We start from the raw sequence: 18,997 nt of genomic DNA on the forward strand, positions 1-18,997 counted from the left end.
CACTTCCCCGCTAAGCTGCCACTAAGGAAAGCGCCACCAGCTCTAAGGAGTCGACCCAGCCAGGGGCCCCGAGGGAGAACGTGGGCGGGGAGGGAAAAAGAAACGCAGGAATACTTCCCGTTGTTTTGCATTGTCGGCTTGTACTTGCCTGCCCGATACAGAGACGGCAGGACTGGCCTGGTCGCCGCGCCGCCGGGCATCTAGCGCCGCCCGTGCATGCGCCATCCGCTCCTCCCGCCCGCTGCGAACCAGCTTCTGTCCCTCAGTCAACAAGTTGGAATCATGACTGCGGCGCCGCTCCTAACAACCGCACACAGGGTAATCACACATGCAAGAAGCGGGACCGGGGGGGGGGGGTAAGAATAACCACTGGCGAATGGAGCAGATCCCCAAGAAGGGTCGTCCAGGGTGGGGGCAGAGGCCATGCAGAGGGAACGGAAGGAGGCGGAGGAGGCGGAGGACACACGGCAGGCACAGTAGCACCATCAGCAGCACAGCAGCAGCCGCAATAGCACCACCAGCAGCCGAGGCAATCGAATGCAGGCAGACACAGGCAGCACGGGGGGTGGGGTGGATAACAAGCGCAACTCCGGCAATTGAACCTAAGTCCCACGCGAGCAGCATCCGCATCCGCATCCGCAGCTGAGGCTTCGCGCACCCCCGCCTATACCGTCCCCTTTCCTCGTCTCATCTCGTGGTCGTGAGGTGGCAGTTTTGGCGGGGTGCGGCATGGAGGGGGGGGCCCGCGACACAGCTGCTGATCAGCTGCGGGACGGGGCTACACAACGATCTGAATGTTGGAACATGTACACGGGAGAGGTATATGGCCCCGATATGTGGCCCCGATGATACCCGGCCCACCTTTGAATGCTAACACAGCTCGACCCTGACCGTTACGACGCAACGCCCGCCCTTCGCCACCTACCTCCATGATCACCGACTTTTGTACGGACATGTTGAGTCGCTCCAGAGCCGCCGCCAGGCTCTCACCGCCCCGGTGCGTGATGTTGGCGAAGTTCTGGACCGGCCCGGCGGCGGGGTTTTAGGGGGGTTTTAGGGGGGTTTTAGGGGTGACGGCACTGCAGAAATCAGCGTTATGACGGTGTTCGGTTGCAATATTTTCGGTGATCGGTGCGGTGCAGACATACCGTACAGGTCAAGGAAGGAAGCAAGGAACGAAAACAGCTCCAGTTCCACATTCCACACCGCCTGAGCTCACACGCCAAGCTTCGTTCCTTTTATTCCCCCCCCCTGGGAGGGAGGGAGGGCCCCTCCCGCACTCCGGGCCGACCTGCTCCACCTTCCCGCAATCGCACATGCTACCCTCGCCATCTCCTGCCCGCAGCTCAGAGTACTATTTTAGTTAAAAATCCACACACCGCGCCTGGCCCTCTCTGCCACTCGCAACAGCTCACCCACACCCGACCCAGATTATCAAAAAGCACATCTCCTCACATCCATCACGCAGACCCTCGTCGCCCTTCCCTTGTGTGTGTGTGTTTTAGATATTTTCAGCGTTTTTCCAGCGACGTTCCGTTCTGCTCTGTTCTGAGGAACCTGAGCGATGAGCTCCTTTCCGGGATGAAGACCCGCGCAACGAGCCAGTGCCGTGACGGCGGAGGCGGTTCCTCCCCCCCCTATTCCCCCCCTCACCCCCCTAAAACCCCGCGGTCAGTGATCAACACCCACCCATACACCCACACGCACACACCTTGGTGAGGATGTTGAGTCGCAGGTGAACCTCCCCCGCACCCACTGTGCAGATGAACGGCCCCGCGTCCTCGCGCTGCCGCAGATTGGTGATGAAGCCCTCGTCCTCCAGCCTAGGGATAAGGCCCGTGTACCAGCCTGACACGGAACAAGCGCATGTAAGGAAGTACGGCAAGATGTATCAATGAAGAAAGGTGGTTGTTAGTTGGTCGAGCAAAACACTTTTTTGAGCTCGACATTCGCTGACGGCGTGTGGGAATCTCCCATCCCCCCAAACCACTACCTCACATCACCCACCTGCATGCCCCATCACCACATGCCCCATCACCACATGCCCCATCACCACCACCACCACCATCGGACTCCAGAGCAGTTTGGGGCGTCCGACGTCGGCAGTCCTAATCCTGATCCTAACGCATCTTGCATCATCCTATGACCCAACAAGAGCTCTCCTCCTCTTCCTTCCGCGAACTGATCGGCTGTGGTTGATTGTGGCTGTGCACACCCCACGGCCGGGCCCCCCCCCCTCACCGAAGAACGTGTGCCCCGCCGCCCGGCTGGTCTCCACCGCGAACCAGGTACGGGAGGACACGTGATGGAGCCCCGACGTGGTGGGCAGCTTCACCAGCGCGTACGACACGAAAGCGTCGCGATTGCTGGTCTCATCGCGCGCGTGTACGTACAGCAGCAGTGAGGGCCAGCCCTTGGAGGGGGTGGGGCGGGAGGGGGCGCAAGGTGTCGGGGCCAGGATGGCAAGGGAGCTGGTGGGTTAGAGGGACCCCACGCGCATGCAGGGACGGTGTTTTCGTGTGCGTGTGTGTTTTGCGTGTGCGTTAATGAATTGCTCGTACATCTACGTGTGTGTTTGTATGCATGTCTGCTGGAAGGAAGCATCATGACATGAAGTAGTAACTTCCGGGCCGTTTTGTTCACCAGCCCCTACCCCCCCAAGTCACGATCCTATTTACCCCCTGCAGCGCCATTGCGGACTTCAATGCAGCGCGACTCCTCCTCCTCCTTGGTGCAGAACTCCAGCCCCGCGTCGCCCGCCGCATCGCTCCCATCGCTCTACTACCGCCCCAACCTCCGTCCACCCTCACCTCCTCCCCCTTCACCTCCTCCCCCTTCACCTCCTCCCCCTTCACCTCCTCCTCGCTCACCTGCAAGCTCTGTGTCTGCATGTGTACATCCAGCGGGTGCTCCCACACCACCATGTCGTCCTCAGCCACTTCCCGACAGCACGCGTGAGTGGAGCCCTTTGGGGGCAGTTGGGGGTGAGAGAGGGAGGGTGGGAGGGTGGGGGGGAGAGGACTGTTGGGGCATCGGAAGGGAACGAGCTTCTTACCCCGCCTGGTGTGCTACTGCCTGCCTCGCCATTTCGTCCCCAGTAAAGGCGCAGGTATATATTCCACCCATTATCCGCCCAGTTGGATGCTTGGACGCGTTTTAGTCCGCCCTCGTCGGATTTCGCCCGTGCTTTACTTGGGGTTTTTTGCCGGGTTCCACGCACCTGTGTGAGGCCCCGAAGCACCTTCCACGACTTGGCTGGCTCATACACCAGCTCCCACCGACAGAACAGCATGGGGGCGCTGAAGCCCGAGGCGCCCACGATCTCGCCCACTACATGCATCTCTCCCACACCGGTCTTGGACGCCGGTTTGGCGCCGCCGGCGCCAGCCGCTGCAGCCTTGTTCTGTACGGCAATACGGCGCGCATGGCGTTGGGGGCGGCAGCGTCAGCGGCAGGAGAGGATGGATGGATGAATGGCCTGGTCAAGCATATCTTCCCACTCCCCAAGAAACGAACGTAACGTGGGCTGTGCCCGCCCCAACCCCATATCGCACATGCTTCCTAACCACACCCCCTCCATTCCCTTGTTCCTCTATGTACGACAACAATGTACGGCAATTCCTTCACGCATCAATCCGTGGACCAGATCGAACGGCCGGGGGCTCCCACCCGTCATGTTGTCGGGGGCCGTGGGTCACTTCCTCCACTACGCCTCCCCTCCATCCCACAACCGCCGTGCTAACCACTCGTCCTGACTTACCCTTACTATTAGCTACTTATTGCTTATTATTACTTATTAGTAATATTATTATAATTATATTATTTATCATCACCATCATCACCACCACCCGCTACCTCAACGCGGTCTCGGGATCTGAGCCCGCGGCGACTTCTGGCTTTCAGGCACCTAGCAGTTCCCCACCCCCCTCCGCACACCAATCAGGTTAACGCTTTAGATATCCGCGGTAGGAACAACCCATCGCTGTTGCATCGTATCATTTCACCCCGATCTCACCGTCCGCTTGAAGCCGCTTCCCTTCCTGTTGGCGCGAAACACCCCTGGCAACGACTCCAGGCTGTCCCGCGAGGAATGCAGGTCGGTGCGTGAGATCCTGCAGGGAGTCGTGGGGTGGGGTGGGGTGTTGCCATGATGAGGTGCCATGATGAGGTGCATTGGAACACGAAACACGAAACCTTCTCTGACCGCGAGAGTGGGGACATGAGCGGTGTGAGCAGTGCTTCGGGGGAAGTGGAGACAACGGGCCTCATGAAGGCGGGTGCATTTGCGGGCGTGCGCGAAGAAGCTGGGAAGAGGGTAACAAATGGCGATGCAGCATAAAGGATAATAATGAAAAGGGGCGCTTGGCTAGCCCCGCTGGTCCTTTTCAGCTTGCAGATTTGCCTAAGGGCGCTGCCCTGCCTCCTTCTTCCCACCCTTTCTCCCAGGGGCGACCCACATCACGTGGCTTAGGCCATTACTTCCCCGTCGCGGCCTTAACTGCCTCCTTCCTGTCCTCCCTTTCTCAACCGCTTGCCTTTTCCTACTCCTCCTCCCCTTTTCAGTCCAGCATAACTACAATCATTATAGCAGTTTAAAGGCTGCAGACAACCACACTTAATTTTTTTTCTTGCATCGTCACAAGAATCCCTCCGCCTCCCACTTTCTATCCGCCAACCTGCGTGAGGGGCTGCCCAGGTCGGAGCCCTGGTCGGAGGCAGTGGGCGTGAAAGCGGTCCGGGGCTCGGGGCTCTGACGTCCGGTGTTTGATACGCTTTGCCGGGGCTGTCGGGCCGTGGGGGAGGCCACGTCGCCGGTGTCCACCGCCAGGCCGTACCTGCGCCAAATCCGATTTGGGTTTTGTTTAAGCAGTTTCTGGACTCCTTTTAGATTCCTTTTAGAACATGTTAGGATTGGAGTAGTTATTTGTTAGTACGGGGTTGGGTTGGAGGGGAGGTCGATGTGTGAGCCAGGGCCTGGATTGCGTGACGGGAACGGAGCGTCTCACCTTGCCATGTCAGCGTTGTTTATTTCTGGACTATTGGTGTTGATGGGCGGTGGTGTCCGTTGTGGTTGCGCGCGAGTTGGACTGGCTGGGCCTCCATCGGAGTCCCCTGTGCTGCTGTGCCGGACATTGCGGCCCTCCAGAGGGCTGGCCTGTTTCATTCGTCGTCGCTCCCGGCGAGCCTCTCGCTGCTCCGCGATGGTCTGCTCGTCTAATCGAGGCTGTGGTGGCGAGGGGGGCAGAGCGCGTTGAAAGTCCTGAGCTGTCGCAACCTGCTCTGCCGCATTGAACCGAGGGCCGGGCAGCATAGTGGCCAGGTCCGGCGAGGTCCGCTGTTGAGATGTCATAGCTTAACACCGTGTATTGAAATTTTTAAGCTCTGCAGTCTTTGCGCGGCCAGCTGCTAGGGTTTGCCCCAGCATTCCATTCTAACGGCCGGGGCATTTAGGGTACGAGTGCTTAAACAGAGAGACAACATGTAACGCTCAAGTAGAGTATTAGTGGCCATATGCATAGCATTGAACGCCGTGCCAATTGATAGCAAAAAAGTTGCACCGTTTAACAGTCAATATTACTCTGACAGATGACCTTCCGCTAGCAGTGCACAGCCAGTTTTCGTTTCATAAGATCTGTAATACTTTCCCCGTGCTATCGTCGGTACTCCGTCAGCTGTCATTTTTTAGGATGCCGTACGCCGTTGCGGTTATAGAAAAGGCTTGCCATACCTTCTTGTATTCATTCAATGTCATCCGCAAGATGCCCATATAATTTCTGAGACTAGTACATTCACGATGGGCGCGCAGGAGGCGCCCGCCGGCACTAAGGCAGGAAAGGTGCCGGGCAAAAAGGTTGATGCGGACGCACTCAAGCATGATGTGAAGGCGTTTGCGTCTCAATTAGGCCTGGTCCGGGGTGGTGGAGGCGATGATGCCTTCAGCGATTTTGCTCCCAGTAAGGCGAAACAGAAGATTGCCCCTGGCAGCAAGCCTAATAAAAGGCAGCGTCTGAATGATGATGCACCTGTAAAGGGCCAAGTATCTAGCAAGGGTTCTGCTATGCTCTCCCAACGACAGCAGCCGCCAGCGAACAAGGAGAATGGCACTGCCAAGTCTGCAGTGCGTCCATCCGGCAGGGATAAAGATTCGGACGGCCAAGCCAACTTGCACGCAAAGCAGCGCGGAAGCAAAGCGCACGGTCCCAAATCGGCGCCGGCACATCATGGCGGCGGCTCGACAGACCAAGGGGCTGAAGGCGACCCAACAAAGGCCCGCGATTGGAACTTTGGTGTTGGACCAAGGCCAGGTGCGTCGAAACTTCTCCCAAGCACGTCGGGCTGAGCACTCCTCACATCCCATTTTACAGCACTCAGCAGCCTGCGCTTCCCTCACCAGTATGCGCACTGCTGACTTTCTCAGGATGCCTCAATATACTCCAAGCATCGCAAGATTGGAATATTATTCCCACATGCTCAAGGCCGGAGCACCTGCATCAAGGCCAAACAAACCACCCCCGCCCGACACCCACCTGTACCGCTTCCCTCTCTTCCGCGCAAACCCACACCAACACAATACTGCACCGCCTCCTGCCTGTCCTCCTGCACATCCCCCTGCTCCAGGCGAGGCGAAGGGCTTCAAGTCCCTTCTGGGCAAGTCCGATTCCAACGTCTGGTACCGCGCAGCAGCTGCGCTGTCATCCGCCGCAGCTGCATCTGCGGCCCCCGGCCCCCCAACCTCGGGGGTTGATCCCGACCTTTTTGAGCGCCGCCGCGCGGCCGCAGAGGCTCTTATGGAGGCCGAGGCCGCCGCCTTCGAGAAGGAGCTTCAACGCCGCAACCCCAGTGATGCTAACTGGCTGCAGCAAGTACGACGAGCGGGTACGAGCACGGACAAGCTTGCGGCGGCGACGCTGTTAGTGCAGGTAAGGTTTATCGTTTTAGGACGGGGGCGGTGACCTTCCCGGCTTAGGTGCGCAGCCAGCGACGCAGGGGCGCAGCAGGGGCTCTCCGGCTTGGCAGTTTTGTTGGATCTCAAACAGCTTCAGGTTCCAAGATCTGTTTCAAGCTCTGGGTTTCCGCATGGATTTTATCATGTAAAGAAATAAATGTCCAGGCAAACTGGATTTTCAGGCATTTTTCCAAATTATTTTTGGGAAATTGTTTTTAGGGGAAATTGTCAGTGGGCTTGGTTGAGGCATATTCGTAGGAGACTAGAGGACTAGAGTGTTTAGATGGTTTGGCGGACCTGCGCTCACACTCCCAGGCGGCTAGCTTTCCTTTGAAAGGCCGTGAGCTGTCTGGATTTAGAAGCGCAGCAAGTGGCGTGCAGACCTGACTTTATTTGTCGCAGCGGTAATTCTACAATATCGACTGCGCATTCCGGGTTTGCAAACAGCTCTTAAGAGTCCTCTCTGTCGTTCCATGTTCGACACTGGTTGATTGGAAAACAATTAAACCGTACCGCAAACTCGTTCTTTTCTTCAACCCCTCCGTCAAGCCTGTTCTGCACCTCACGCGCTACACTCCCAGGCGGCGAGCTCTTTGCAGCGTTGAGCCGTCTGGATTTATCAGCGCGTCGATTGAAGCCCATGCCTCGATAATTGCGGCAGCCTGCACTTCAACGGCTGATTGCTTAGCTCCAGGCTTGCAACAATTCCTTTACCCCAAACCTAAACCCCAACCTTAATTATAAAGTTATATCCAAATTTCATACATTCGGATTACATTTGGAACTCACGTATCGTGTGGCGAACCTAGGGGTCTGTTTTCTGTTCCAGTACCTTTCGGAGTTTGGTTGTGTCGTTCGGGCGACAACATGACCCAATTAGCCGGCTCTTGTTCGTCGCCTCAAAGCGCGCTACACTCCCAGGCGGCGAGCCGCTTTGCCGGCGGCACTGAACCGTCTGGATTTATCAGCGCGCCCAGCGAGAGGATCTGAGGACATTAGGATAGCGGCAGCTGTACGTAATCCTCTCTGTCCGCTTAACTCCAGGCTTCTACAATCTTTGCACTCTTAATCATTCCGGTGGTTCTACGCGTCCTCGCATTACATCCATGATACTGCCCAACCCATCACGTTACATACAGCCACATGCATATGCTGTCAACACCCCTCTGAACTAGATTGTCTGCATTCTGCACTTCAGCGTATCACCCGATTCGGACATCGCCTTTCACGGATTCACAGGATGCAGGATGGCAGGGGGTCCATGCACCCCCAATAACCCTAGGTGGAGAGAAACATGTATATGTTTGCGTGTGTGTTTTGCTATGCTAATCTGCCGTTGTGGTGCTCGCTCTCGAACATGTTTATCGCCGTTTTTTGTGTTTGCAGCACAGCGTTCTTGTCTCGCAAGCTGCCTGGCCCAACTTGAGACACGCACACTGTCTTTGACGGCCTCCGTTCGGGTTGTGTTGGAATGTATTCGCATCGCAGGAGAGTGTGGTGGCCAACATGAAGGCTCTGGACCAGCTGGTCAGCCTGGCGACGAAACGAAGTGGCGGCAAGGAGCTTGTACGGCAAGCCATGGAAGGCCTGCAGGCGAGTAGGTAGAACGGGAAGACTAACCATGAGCGAGTCAAGGTGGTGCCAAGGAAAGATTGATGCGCCACAGAAGTAAAGAAGGCATAACTAACCAGTCGGCGTTGTAAAGAAGCGCAGTCCGCGGGATAGAGGTAGAGGGGTCGAGGGGGAAGGGAGTTGGTGTGAAGACCTGGTGTCGGTCGATGTGACGGATGGTGTCATGCACCAGGGCTTCGAAGTATTGGACACGATGCACTTAGGTTCTTGGGTGCCGTGGGATGGGGGCGTGTGCCCGGTGCAGCTAGGAATCTAGGCACTTGCCTTACGGTACGGAGCCATACCGTACGGCCGCTTGATGCGAGTCTGCTGAAAGGGGAATCCATGGGAATCCATGGCTCCCCGCACCTGTCTTACGGACGGCCCCCGCACCGCACCTTTGCAAACCGTTGCACCCACTTTGCAACCTGTCTACGCCTTGAGGCGGAGTGTAGTCGGTGCGTGGCGCACCTAAATCTCTCGGCCATTTCTTGTTCTTTTGTGTTCAACGCCCTGCAGGAGCTGTTCACCACTGTGTTGCTGCCTGATCGCAAACTCAGGTTCCTCGAGCAGCAACCGCTGCAGGTGGGCTGCCTGGGGTTGTTTGGGGTGCTTCGCTCCGCATCGTGTTTTTTTTGTGCTGTGTGCGCTTCCAGGACACACATGGGTGCTTTCAGTTGACCTAGTATTCACAGGGGGAAAGGTGGCGTGCTCGCGCTGGGTGAGGGGTGAAAGAGGAGGGCACGATGGTCGTTCGGAAGTGCTCCATGGCTTTAGTATTCCTACTACTTCCCTAGCTGACGAGGACCCTAAGCCCCACCCGCACCCAGCATCTTTTTAATAGCCTATTTGTAGTATCACGACAGCTGACGTCCACCGATCGGTTCTTTTCTGGCAAGACGTGATACAACACTATTGCCTTGTTGTTTAATGGCAAAATTTCTGCTGAAGCGTCATCGCCATCCTTGCAAAGTATGTTCCGGACACACGCCTTCAACTACCAGCATAAGCTTCCCAACATGGACTGGCCCTGTAGAGGCAGCAGTTGAACTCACAGTAACTGTGCGATGATGTGTACGCGCCCGCAGGACCTGCCCTCAGGTCGTGATGGTGAGAAGCTGTTGTTGCTGTGGTGGGCGGAGGACTGTGTGAAGCGGCGCTATGCCATGTTCGTGGCGGCACTGGAGGAGCACAGCCGGGACAACTTGGAGTTTCTCAAGGTGCGCTTGTATGCGTGTGTGGAAGGGGGCCTTGGTTGAATGGGTGAGGCGAGGGAGGTGGGATGCCTTTGGTTTTCACCTGGCGCCTGTCAGTCTGGTGCGTTGCGTGAATGCACGGTCCCTGGGTGGATGAGTGGATGGATGCATGAATGGGTAGGTGGATGAGTGGGTGGATGGATGAATGGGTAGGCGGTTGGATGAGTGAGTAGATGGATGGATGCATTTCTCGGATACCTCCCTCCCTGCTTCCCCAATCTAGGAGGCTATGGAGTTCAACAGTGAGTTTACCTGTTTCGGCGCACTCTGTCGTCCGTCATCTCATTGTTTCTCTGTTTCATCGCTCTTCTCCCAATGCGGGTTCGGATGCCAGACGGTCCTCCTTACCCTCAGTCCTGCTCTTCCTGGATTTTGCTCAGTGGCAGTTGGGAATTGTTCGTTTCCCGAATCCTCCTATGTCGCGGTCGTGACTCCTCCCTTCTATTGAATGAACGTTTTATAAACATGTACTCGTAGGAGAAGAGCATGCGAGTTATCGCGGAGCTGTTGTCTTCAAAGCCGGAATGCGAGGCGCGGTTGCTGGCAGCCCTGGTCAACAAGTTGGGTGACCCTTCCCGCAAGGTGGCCTCGAAGGCGGTCTACTTGCTGATGCAGCTGCTTGCAACACATCCCGTCATGAAGCCAGTCGTCGTGCGGGAAGTGAGCACTTGTTTGCGGGACATGGGAAGACTGCTCGCGTTGTTGAGCGCGGGAATGCGTACATGTAAGAAGGGGAGGATGTAGGCGCACGTAGCACTTCCGTGTAGTGAACGGAAGGATGGGACGGGATGGAATGCCTTTTGTCGAGGGGCTTGAAGTTCAAGAAGCGACACTAATGCCGAATCGAACAAGGAGAAGAAAGTGAATTCGCCTAGGAAGAGGGGCGACCCATTTCCAGTTGCAGCCATACCCTTGGCCCGCTCGGAATACCTTCAAAGCACCAAGAAGACAAAATCTCAGCTCCAGGGGCCCAGGGGCGAGAGGGATGTAAACGCACGCGATCGTTGCGTTGTCGTGCTCTTAAGCCCATAATTTAATGGGAAAATGACTTCAGCTGTCGCCGCTTTACAGCGTTAACGCAGTAAAGTGGCGACAGTGTCTGATTTTCCGCATTCGGCCAGCAGCGGTGCGGTAAGCAAACGCGCACATCAGCCCCATGGACTATCGAGAAATAAATTACTATGGCGTCACGTTTTGGACTCGTTGCTATCCGTACCTGGCCGACTGTCGTACCTTACCGTACAAGAGTCCTGTTATTACGAGCAATCAAATTCTGCCTCAGCAGCCTTCTCACAGCCTCATAATTCCCCCTGTTTCATGGCCTAGTTAGAAGGCTGTGGGAGTAGCATTCATCAGCATACATATTGTCCATACAGACTCTGTGCAGATGAGCACCAACCGCGTCACAACCTCCATACTGCGTAGTCACCCCGTGCAGCAGCGTGGCAAGGAGATGCGAAAAACACACTTCACGGGTTGGGCTGCCCAGATTCGGACGGCTGCATGCTGTTGCACCAGTCCTTGGGTTGCGTACCTGGACATCCATCATATGCAATAGAAACATATTATATATATTTTATTAATTATTGTTATATATAATTATTTAATTATGATTTGGATATGCGCTGTATAATTTGTATTTTTTTCTCCCCGACTGCTTTGCGTCCTTTCGGACTTTCGCCTGGAGGACTACCGAACGATTTGGACCCATCCGCAAGCAGTAGCTAATTATTTTTATCTAAGTAGACGCGCCATGCATCCCATGCCTCTCTCCTGAGTAGATAGCGCTTCAACGTTGGCGCAGCGGAGCCTGTGTCTTGCGCCATCGGATGAGCAATAACCGCGTCACAACCTCCATACTGCGTAGTCACCCCGTGCAGCAGCGTGGCAAGGAGATGCGAAAAACACACTTCACGGGTTGGGCTGCCCAGATTCGGACGGCTGCATGCTGTTGCACCAGTCCTTGGGTTGCGTACCTGGACATCCATCATATGCAATAGAAACATGCTTCCGCTATTTATAATTATTTTTTATAATTTGGATATAGGCTGTGCGTCCTTTCGGACTTTCGCCTGGAGGACTACCGAACGATTTGGAATCCATCCGCAAGCATTAGCTAATTATTTTTATCGAAGTAGACGCGCCATGCATCTCATGCTTCTCTCTTGACTAGATAGCGCTTCAATGTTGGCTCAGCGAAGCCTGTGTCTTGAGCCATCAGATGAGCACCAACCGCGTCACAACCTCCATACTGCGTAGTCACCCCGTGCAGCAGCGTGGCAAGGAGATGCGCACATCACCCCGGGCTTTGCGTCGCCAAACCGTCTGTTCTTGCGATGCTTCACAGCAGCTCTAAGACCGACAAGCGATGTAGCCCTACAGCAAATCTGCTCGTATAAATGCTCACATATGCTCGGTTGGCATTCCATTCGTAGTTTTACCCTAATACCCTATCGCAATACCAGTGCTGGTGTCTTCCCCGTCCCCTCCCGACGAACGCTGCTGCTTCCTCACTTCCTCCGTTGCCCATGCAGGTGGAGCGCTTTGTCTTTCGTCCCGGGCTAGCAGACAAGGCCCGCTACTACGCCGTAGTCTTTCTAAACCAGGTGGGTACACCGCGTGGCGCAAAATTTTTGCAACTGCATGCACGTGACCGGAACCTGATTTGCACAGTTTTAGCTGCGAATTTTGCCCCGTGTTCAGGGAATCTTGGCCCCATCGTGTGTTCGCTAAGGGCCATATCGCTCCGATCTAGAGTACCCTGAAAGCACATTCCGGTTCTGCGTTACCTCTGGGCACGTGGCAGGCATGTTCGGTAATATGCATGGCCATGAACATGTTTCAAATTATTCTCAACGATACGTCCACCGTTCACCAAGCATGTTACGTCGTCGAATGTCATCTCGTCTACGCAGCAATCTTCCAGGTTGAGCCTCCTCCAACCTCTCGTGCTGCCCCCGGTTCCCCCCTCTTCCTCATCACGTCTGCCCTTTATATTCTCGCCCATGCATGGCTCTGGACTTTAGCCTAATAATGATGCTTCGGACGTCTCTTTCCCACACCAGGTACCTCTCAGCCATCGTGCGTCTGAGGGTGGCGACGCACTGGCTCGCCAGGTGATCAGCGTGTACTTCACGCTTTTCAGGATGGTGGTCGAGGGACAGATTGGCGTGGCGGCGCAGCTTCGGAAGCAGCAGGTTGGTGCTGGTCAGGAATTGCGGCTGCTGTAGGAGTAGTAAGAGTGTGCAGATGTGGTTTGTGCCATAGAGAAGCTCCGGATCGCGCGAGGTGTGAGACCCGAAAAGCTCAAAAGCGGACGTTTGTTGTGTGTGCAAGTCCTGCGTGTGTCTCGAATATCATGTTCATCATGTTTACTACCGTATGCTCTGCGGGTGTGGGTGTGTGTCAAAGGGTGAGGTGTGATTGCGTGTGTATCATGTTTCTTAATTCTCTTCGGCGGCAGGATAATAAAAAGGTATGATATCAATAGACGGATGCCTCACGGGGTATGATGAGCTCAGTCCTTTCCTCGTTGAAGTCTCAAGCGACTCACGGGTCGATATGTGGATCACCCTCAAGGCTCTGACCCCAAGGAGGCGACCCTTTTAGTGTTCGTACCTCCCATGTCCTGCAGTGCTGATGAACCTGGTTCGCGGGCCCACTGTCGTCCCTGTCCACGGGCCCTTGTCCGGCCTTCTTGCATGCATGTATCTGTACCTCACGCTTATGTCCTGGGGGAGTGCGAAGAGGGGTGAACTTGAGGCTGTCGGCGCGAAAGCTGTGTTAAGGAGCTGTACAGTACATTTGGAACCTGCGTTTGGCAATTTGTCTAATTGTGGCGTGTGTGCCACATAACCCTGAACTTAACCTTTTTGTCTTCTTCCCTACTGTCCCCTTTGTCTTCCGGCAGGAGGAGAGGTACGCCGAGGAGAAGAAGAAGTTTTGGCGGGAGCAGCGCAAGGCTGCTACCGCCCGGCCAGGTGGTCGCGGTGGCCGGGGAGGTCGCGGTCGCAAGCCCGCCAGGCCCCCACCGCCGCCCAAGATGGCTGTGGTGAGCGCTGTAGTGTGCGGTAAATCTTAGTAATAGGATTGCCAGGCGGGGGGGGGTGATTATACCCAAGCAGCCCCGGGGCAATCTGTCCTCGTTCTTAATGTCATGGCACTCCCGTGCTTCCCTTTCCGTTATTCCTTACATCCTCCATCTCCCGCCATGTCCATGCGTGCTTCTGTCCCGCAAATGTGTATGCTGATTGCTTGCCAATTCTGTTGCTTGTGCGGGCGCTCGGCGCTAAAACATACTACTGCCTGAATGGATATACTCTGATGTGTGTTGTCCTCCCTGTCTCGCGTGATCCCCCTGGCCGCAGGCGGAGGAGGTGGACGCCCGGCTGCTGTCCGGACTCATCACGGGCGTGCGCCGTGCCTTCCCCTACGTCAAGCCTGAGGATGTGGAGCCGTTGGTCGAGCAGTCTGCCAGCCAGCTGTTTCGCCTTGTGCACACGGCGCCGTTCACGGTTGCCGTACAGGCGCTCATGCTCATGTACCAGCTCATGTCGGCACGAGCGGCGATCAGCGACCGGTAAGCCAGATAGTGCCTCTGGTTGTTTGTCTCTGGTGCGACCCAAATCCCACCAAACATATCTGTCTGCCTTCATCACGAGTCCTGTTAACCCCCTGTTGTGCCTGTGTGCTGTGCGGTAAAACGTGTTACTTATTTTGTGTTTTCGCAGGTCGCGTTTACTTTCGCGTATTTTTTCCGGCTGGGCTCATCTTGTCCCAGCGCTGTCCGAAACTTTAAGTCTCCTCCCTTTCTTCCTTGGATCCGTCCCTCCCTCTCCCTTGGCTGTTGCAGGTACTACCGGGCGCTGTACGCAGCTTTGGACCGTGACGGCCCCACCACATCGTCTCGCGCACCCATGTTCCTTGCGCTGCTGTTCACGGCCATGCGGGTGCGGGTCTGGGTGTGGAGGTGCCTGGTCGCGTGGAACATGTGATGGCATTTTGAGGCGGGGGCTAGGAATGTAGCGAGATCTGACTGGGGGATGTAGAGCGAGATCTGACTGGGGAATGTAAAGCGAGGTTATGCCGCTTTTAGATGGATAGGCCCGAGGATTGCTCACGGCGCTAAGCTCTGCTCTTTTGTGCTTGTATGAACACGTGACTTTTAGTTCAACTTCATTGTTTCTTTTCCTCTGTCCATTGTTATTCTTGTTTGCTTACTCTTCCAGGGCGATGTGTCAGTGAAGCGCGTGGCGGCGTTTGCGAAGCGCCTGCTGCAGCTGGCCGCTGCCGCGCAGCCCAACTGGGCGTGTGGAGCGCTCATGCTCATCTCCCAGGTGAGGGCGCTCTCGTTGCCTTGCTCTTCATTTCCACAACTCCTGGAGAGCCCCGTGTATTCCTTCACCAGTCTGTCTTTTCTGTCTTATCCTCTACCTATCTATCCCTCTTACCTGTCTTGAGGCCAATACCTTGCTGCCGCCCTTTCTTATCAGGTGCTCTCCTGCCAGCCAGCTCTCTGGGCGTCTATCAGCCATCCGGAGGATCTGGGGGGCACAGGTGAGGAGCAGTTCAAGGACCCGGACGACGACCTCCTGGCAGACGGCGATGATGACGACGGAGTGGAACGCTTTCGAGACCACGACGGCTCCGAGGACGAAGACGGGAACGAGAACGGCATGGGGAGCCATGTTGGCGGAAAGTCGTCGTCACACAAGGGAAAGAAGTTGCGAAATGGGTCAGCTGAAGGCGCTAAGAAGAAGGGAGGGAGGAGAGCCGCTGGTTCGGAAAGCGAGGAGGCGGAAGAGGAGGAGGCGGAGCTGGCAGGTGTCGAGCTGGACCTTGACGGCGCACGCCGGCGGACGCATGCTTTGGCGAGTCCCAGCGGCCGCGATCTGGCGGCGCCGCCGCCGTCAGGGCTACTTGCGGCTAAGGCGGCGGCAGCGGCGGCGAAGGCCCTAGCTGCGGTGCCGTCGGCATGGCCTCTGCCTAGCTACTACCAGATGGACAAGAGGTGCGCGCGTTGGGGGCTTCGTGAAGGAGGAGGCCGAGGGGGGGGGCGTGGCCTTCCCAGACGGGAATGAACTGGCGCGCTGCTGTGCTGAAACCTGGTAGCATAATAGAGTTAATCTGACGACGACGTTGTTGTGATCAGCAATCAAGTCATACACTTGCCCTTCACCCGCACCCGCACCTTATCACTCTTCTTATCATGTCACACATACCTTTACCGGTCATCCACGCAACCCATTTCCTGAATCATTCTCGCGACCTGTCGAACTGCGTTCTTGTGGCCCTGCGCGTTTTCCTGGCGCTCCTGGCTGTCAGGGAGCCGCTGTACGCCAACGCCGACCGCTCGTGTTGGTGGGAGCTGACGGTGCTGGGGGCCCACGCGCACCCCTCCGTGTCCGCCATGGCGCGATCGTTGCTAAGCGGCGCGCCTGTCGTGTTTGACGGCGACCCGTTACGTGACCTGAGCTTGGTGGCATTCCTCGACAAGTTTGTCAATAAGAAGCCCAAGGTGCGAGCTAGTCCGGGGTGGCTCGCTTCGTGTCGGGATGGCTGTAGGGGGGAAAAAAGGACATGTGTGTACAGTCCGCGTACAAGATCCCCCCCCCCGGGCTGACACCGGCGCGACCGACGATCGCCTGCGACTGATGGCCACATTTAGCATCTTTATGTGGCCTAGACCGCTCTGTTCTCGCTCTCTTCTCAGAGCATTTTGCCTTCCTGCCTTTCCCCTCCGCCTCGCAGCCCGTTGCCCGCGGGACCTCGGTCATGCAGCCCACGGCGGCGCCGCTGGGTGGCGCGCTGGGCTCCTTGCAGGCAGCAGTCGCAGAAGCGGGCGGCAAGAAGCAGCCCAAGCAGAAGCAGCAACAGCCGCGGCCCGTCAGCCTGGCTCAGCTAAGCAGTGAGGCCTTTGCTGCACTGGCGGAGGCTCGGGTGGAGTCTGCAGACCTCTTCTTCCACAAGTAAGTGTATATGTATGTATGCATGTCGTAGTTGCATAGCATATTTATCGTCGGCCGCGTTGCATCGCTAGTCGCGTTCCCCAGCCAGAGATGGACCACTGCGATCGTGTGCCGTTCTTCTGTTAGCGGGTTCCTCTGGTAGCTTTACCTGGTCCATTGAGCCCAAAATGAATTGCAACTGCAGGTTCCTCAACCTCAAGGGAGTTAAGGACAAGCGGGCAGCCCGCGCGGAGGCCAAGTCGTCCAAGAAGGGCCAGGATGGCGAGGGTGATGAGAAGGATGGTGCTGGTGGTGACGAGTCGCTCAGTGAAGCGGAAGACGACGAGGTCGACCGCTACTTGGAGAAGCAGGTGCATATACTTCGTGTTTTACCTATGTGTGTGGTGTTACAGAACGTGTTGTATGTATGTAGAGTTGCATTGAGTTGTGTTCATGGTGTATTGATTATGTGGGTACATTTGTGACTAACATCATCGTGTATTGAAAGAGGGAGCATTGGAGGCATCTTAAAAGCGACCAAGAGAAGGATATTTGTGGAAGGTGATGATGTGAGCCGATGTGTGTGTGTGTGTGTGTCGATAATGAAGCACGGAAGCGAACATGCTGCCTGCCACTGTCTTGCGTAGTAAGGACTCGCCATCAATGTGGTTTTCACAATCATTATTGTGTCTAAATGCGTGGCGGGCCGTGCAGGAGTGCATGGCGGATGACACGCTGGGCGGCTCCGAGATGGGCTACGACTACGACCAGTTGGAAGCTGCCATGGAGGCGGATGACCTCGACGACGACGACGAGGAGGAACAGCCGGGGGTGGATGATGATGGCGACGAGGACGATGCCGATGGCGAAGACGAAAAGATGGCCGCCGACGACGATGAGGAAGAGGACGGTAGCTTGGACGGCGTCAACATCCTGGAACTGCCAAGTCCCAGTGCTGACGACGAAGCGGAAGAGGAGGGTGACGAGGCGGCGGCAGCAGCTCGGCGGCAGCGGCACAGGGAGGCCATGAAAGCAGCGGGTATCTCCAAGGCAGACCTGGAGGCGCTGTCTTCGGATGAGAATGATGATGTGGATGAGGATGACGGGGCTGAGAGCTCTTCTGAAGGGGGAGACGGCGGGTCTTCGAGCGACGGGGTTGAGGAGGAGGAGGACGAGGACAGCGGAGGCGATGATGAGTTTCTGCGTATGTTGGCTGGCGGCAGCGACGACGAGGACGTGGAGATGGAGGAGGCTGGCGAGGACGAGGACGAGGATGGCGACGAGGCGGGGCCGCGGCCGATGTCGCTTGCGGCGGGGGTTAGGAAAGGGGCCAAGGCAGGCGGTAATACTGGCAAGAAGGATAAGAAAGCGGAAGGGGGAGGCGGCAAAAAGGGCGGGGGCAGCTTGTTCGCCAGTGCGGATGATTACGCAGCGCTCATTGATCGAGCGGAGCGGGAGCAGGCGGAGGGGCGGGGAGGCGGGGAGCGGGAGGGGCGAGGAGGAGGAGGCGGCGGTGGTAAGGGGAGGGGCAGAGGGCGGGGTGGCGACAAGGGTGGCCGTGGGGCTATGGCGGCAGCTAGGCGAGAGAATCATGGTGGGAGGAGAGGGGGCGGTGGTGCGCGGGGGAGGAGAGGGGGCCGTGGAGGAGCTGGCCGGCGGACTTGAAGTGCTCGTGAAGGAATGGGGATTTTTCTATGTTGATGGTTCGCTGCAAAAGCGGAAGCGCAGGGTTAATCTGAACTTGTCTACCGCCTGCTGTGCACATATGCTTATCGCCTGGCGGCATAGAGCGTCGCTACGGGATGTTTCTCTGTTGTAAAATGGCTTCTGACGCCTTTCTACCAAAGCAGAGGATTTTTAGCAAACGGTACATGGCAAAACATCCCGCACTATACATGGGAAGTCTGTGATGCTCAAGACTGGATGGACTAGACATTCGGATGAGACGGCACACAAAGGCACGTTAAGAGTTACAACCACCATGTCGTGGTGGAACGTCCGGCAAAGTGGGTAAGCTAGCGCATCTACGCAATAGTCGTTCAGCCGTGATCAACATGCAGGTGACATTCACTGGTACATATGCCCCGTTTCTGCAGCAATTACATCCTAACGCCGATTTCCACTGTTTTTCCACTTATTATTGCGTTTTCTGTGGCCACGGCAATTACTGTGGCCACGGCAATTCATGTCGAAACGGTTTGCAGTTGGGAAAGCTGCGGCATGGATAGATGAGGGGC

The 18,997-nt window shown here is 56.4% G+C and overlaps 2 protein-coding genes across 2 annotated transcripts in view; one reads left to right on the plus strand and one right to left on the minus strand.

Annotated features, from left to right (window-relative positions):
* VOLCADRAFT_103450 (uncharacterized protein) overlaps positions 1-5,350 on the minus strand; it is a gene marked incomplete at both ends in the record, with an annotated part of 15,017 nt that extends 9,667 nt beyond the window's left edge. The window contains 8 exons of the mRNA XM_002947441.1: positions 862-1,018; positions 1,712-1,848; positions 2,242-2,413; positions 2,811-2,966; positions 3,221-3,403; positions 4,016-4,112; positions 5,007-5,224; positions 5,276-5,350. Of these exons, the coding sequence (XP_002947487.1) occupies positions 862-1,018; positions 1,712-1,848; positions 2,242-2,413; positions 2,811-2,966; positions 3,221-3,403; positions 4,016-4,112; positions 5,007-5,224; positions 5,276-5,350 (1,195 nt within the window). The remainder of the gene's footprint in view (positions 1-861; positions 1,019-1,711; positions 1,849-2,241; positions 2,414-2,810; positions 2,967-3,220; positions 3,404-4,015; positions 4,113-5,006; positions 5,225-5,275) is intronic.
* Positions 5,351-5,794: 444 nt separating this feature from the next.
* VOLCADRAFT_87659 (uncharacterized protein) lies at positions 5,795-18,425 on the plus strand (the record flags this gene model as incomplete). Its single annotated transcript, XM_002947313.1, has 18 exons — positions 5,795-6,305; positions 6,619-6,920; positions 8,435-8,543; positions 8,751-8,848; positions 9,077-9,142; positions 9,646-9,777; positions 10,291-10,473; positions 12,348-12,419; positions 12,879-13,010; positions 13,724-13,864; positions 14,181-14,392; positions 14,666-14,762; positions 15,042-15,149; positions 15,306-15,823; positions 16,138-16,330; positions 16,564-16,781; positions 16,966-17,131; positions 17,475-18,425. The coding sequence occupies 18 exons, from the start codon at positions 5,795-5,797 to the stop codon at positions 18,423-18,425; spliced, it is 4,209 nt and encodes a 1,402-aa protein (XP_002947359.1).
* Between the last annotated feature and the right edge of the window lie 572 nt (positions 18,426-18,997).

The sequence above is a fragment of the Volvox carteri genome, assembly GCF_000143455.1.
Source record: "Volvox carteri f. nagariensis unplaced genomic scaffold VOLCAscaffold_6, whole genome shotgun sequence".
NCBI lineage: Eukaryota > Viridiplantae > Chlorophyta > Chlorophyceae > Chlamydomonadales > Volvocaceae > Volvox > Volvox carteri.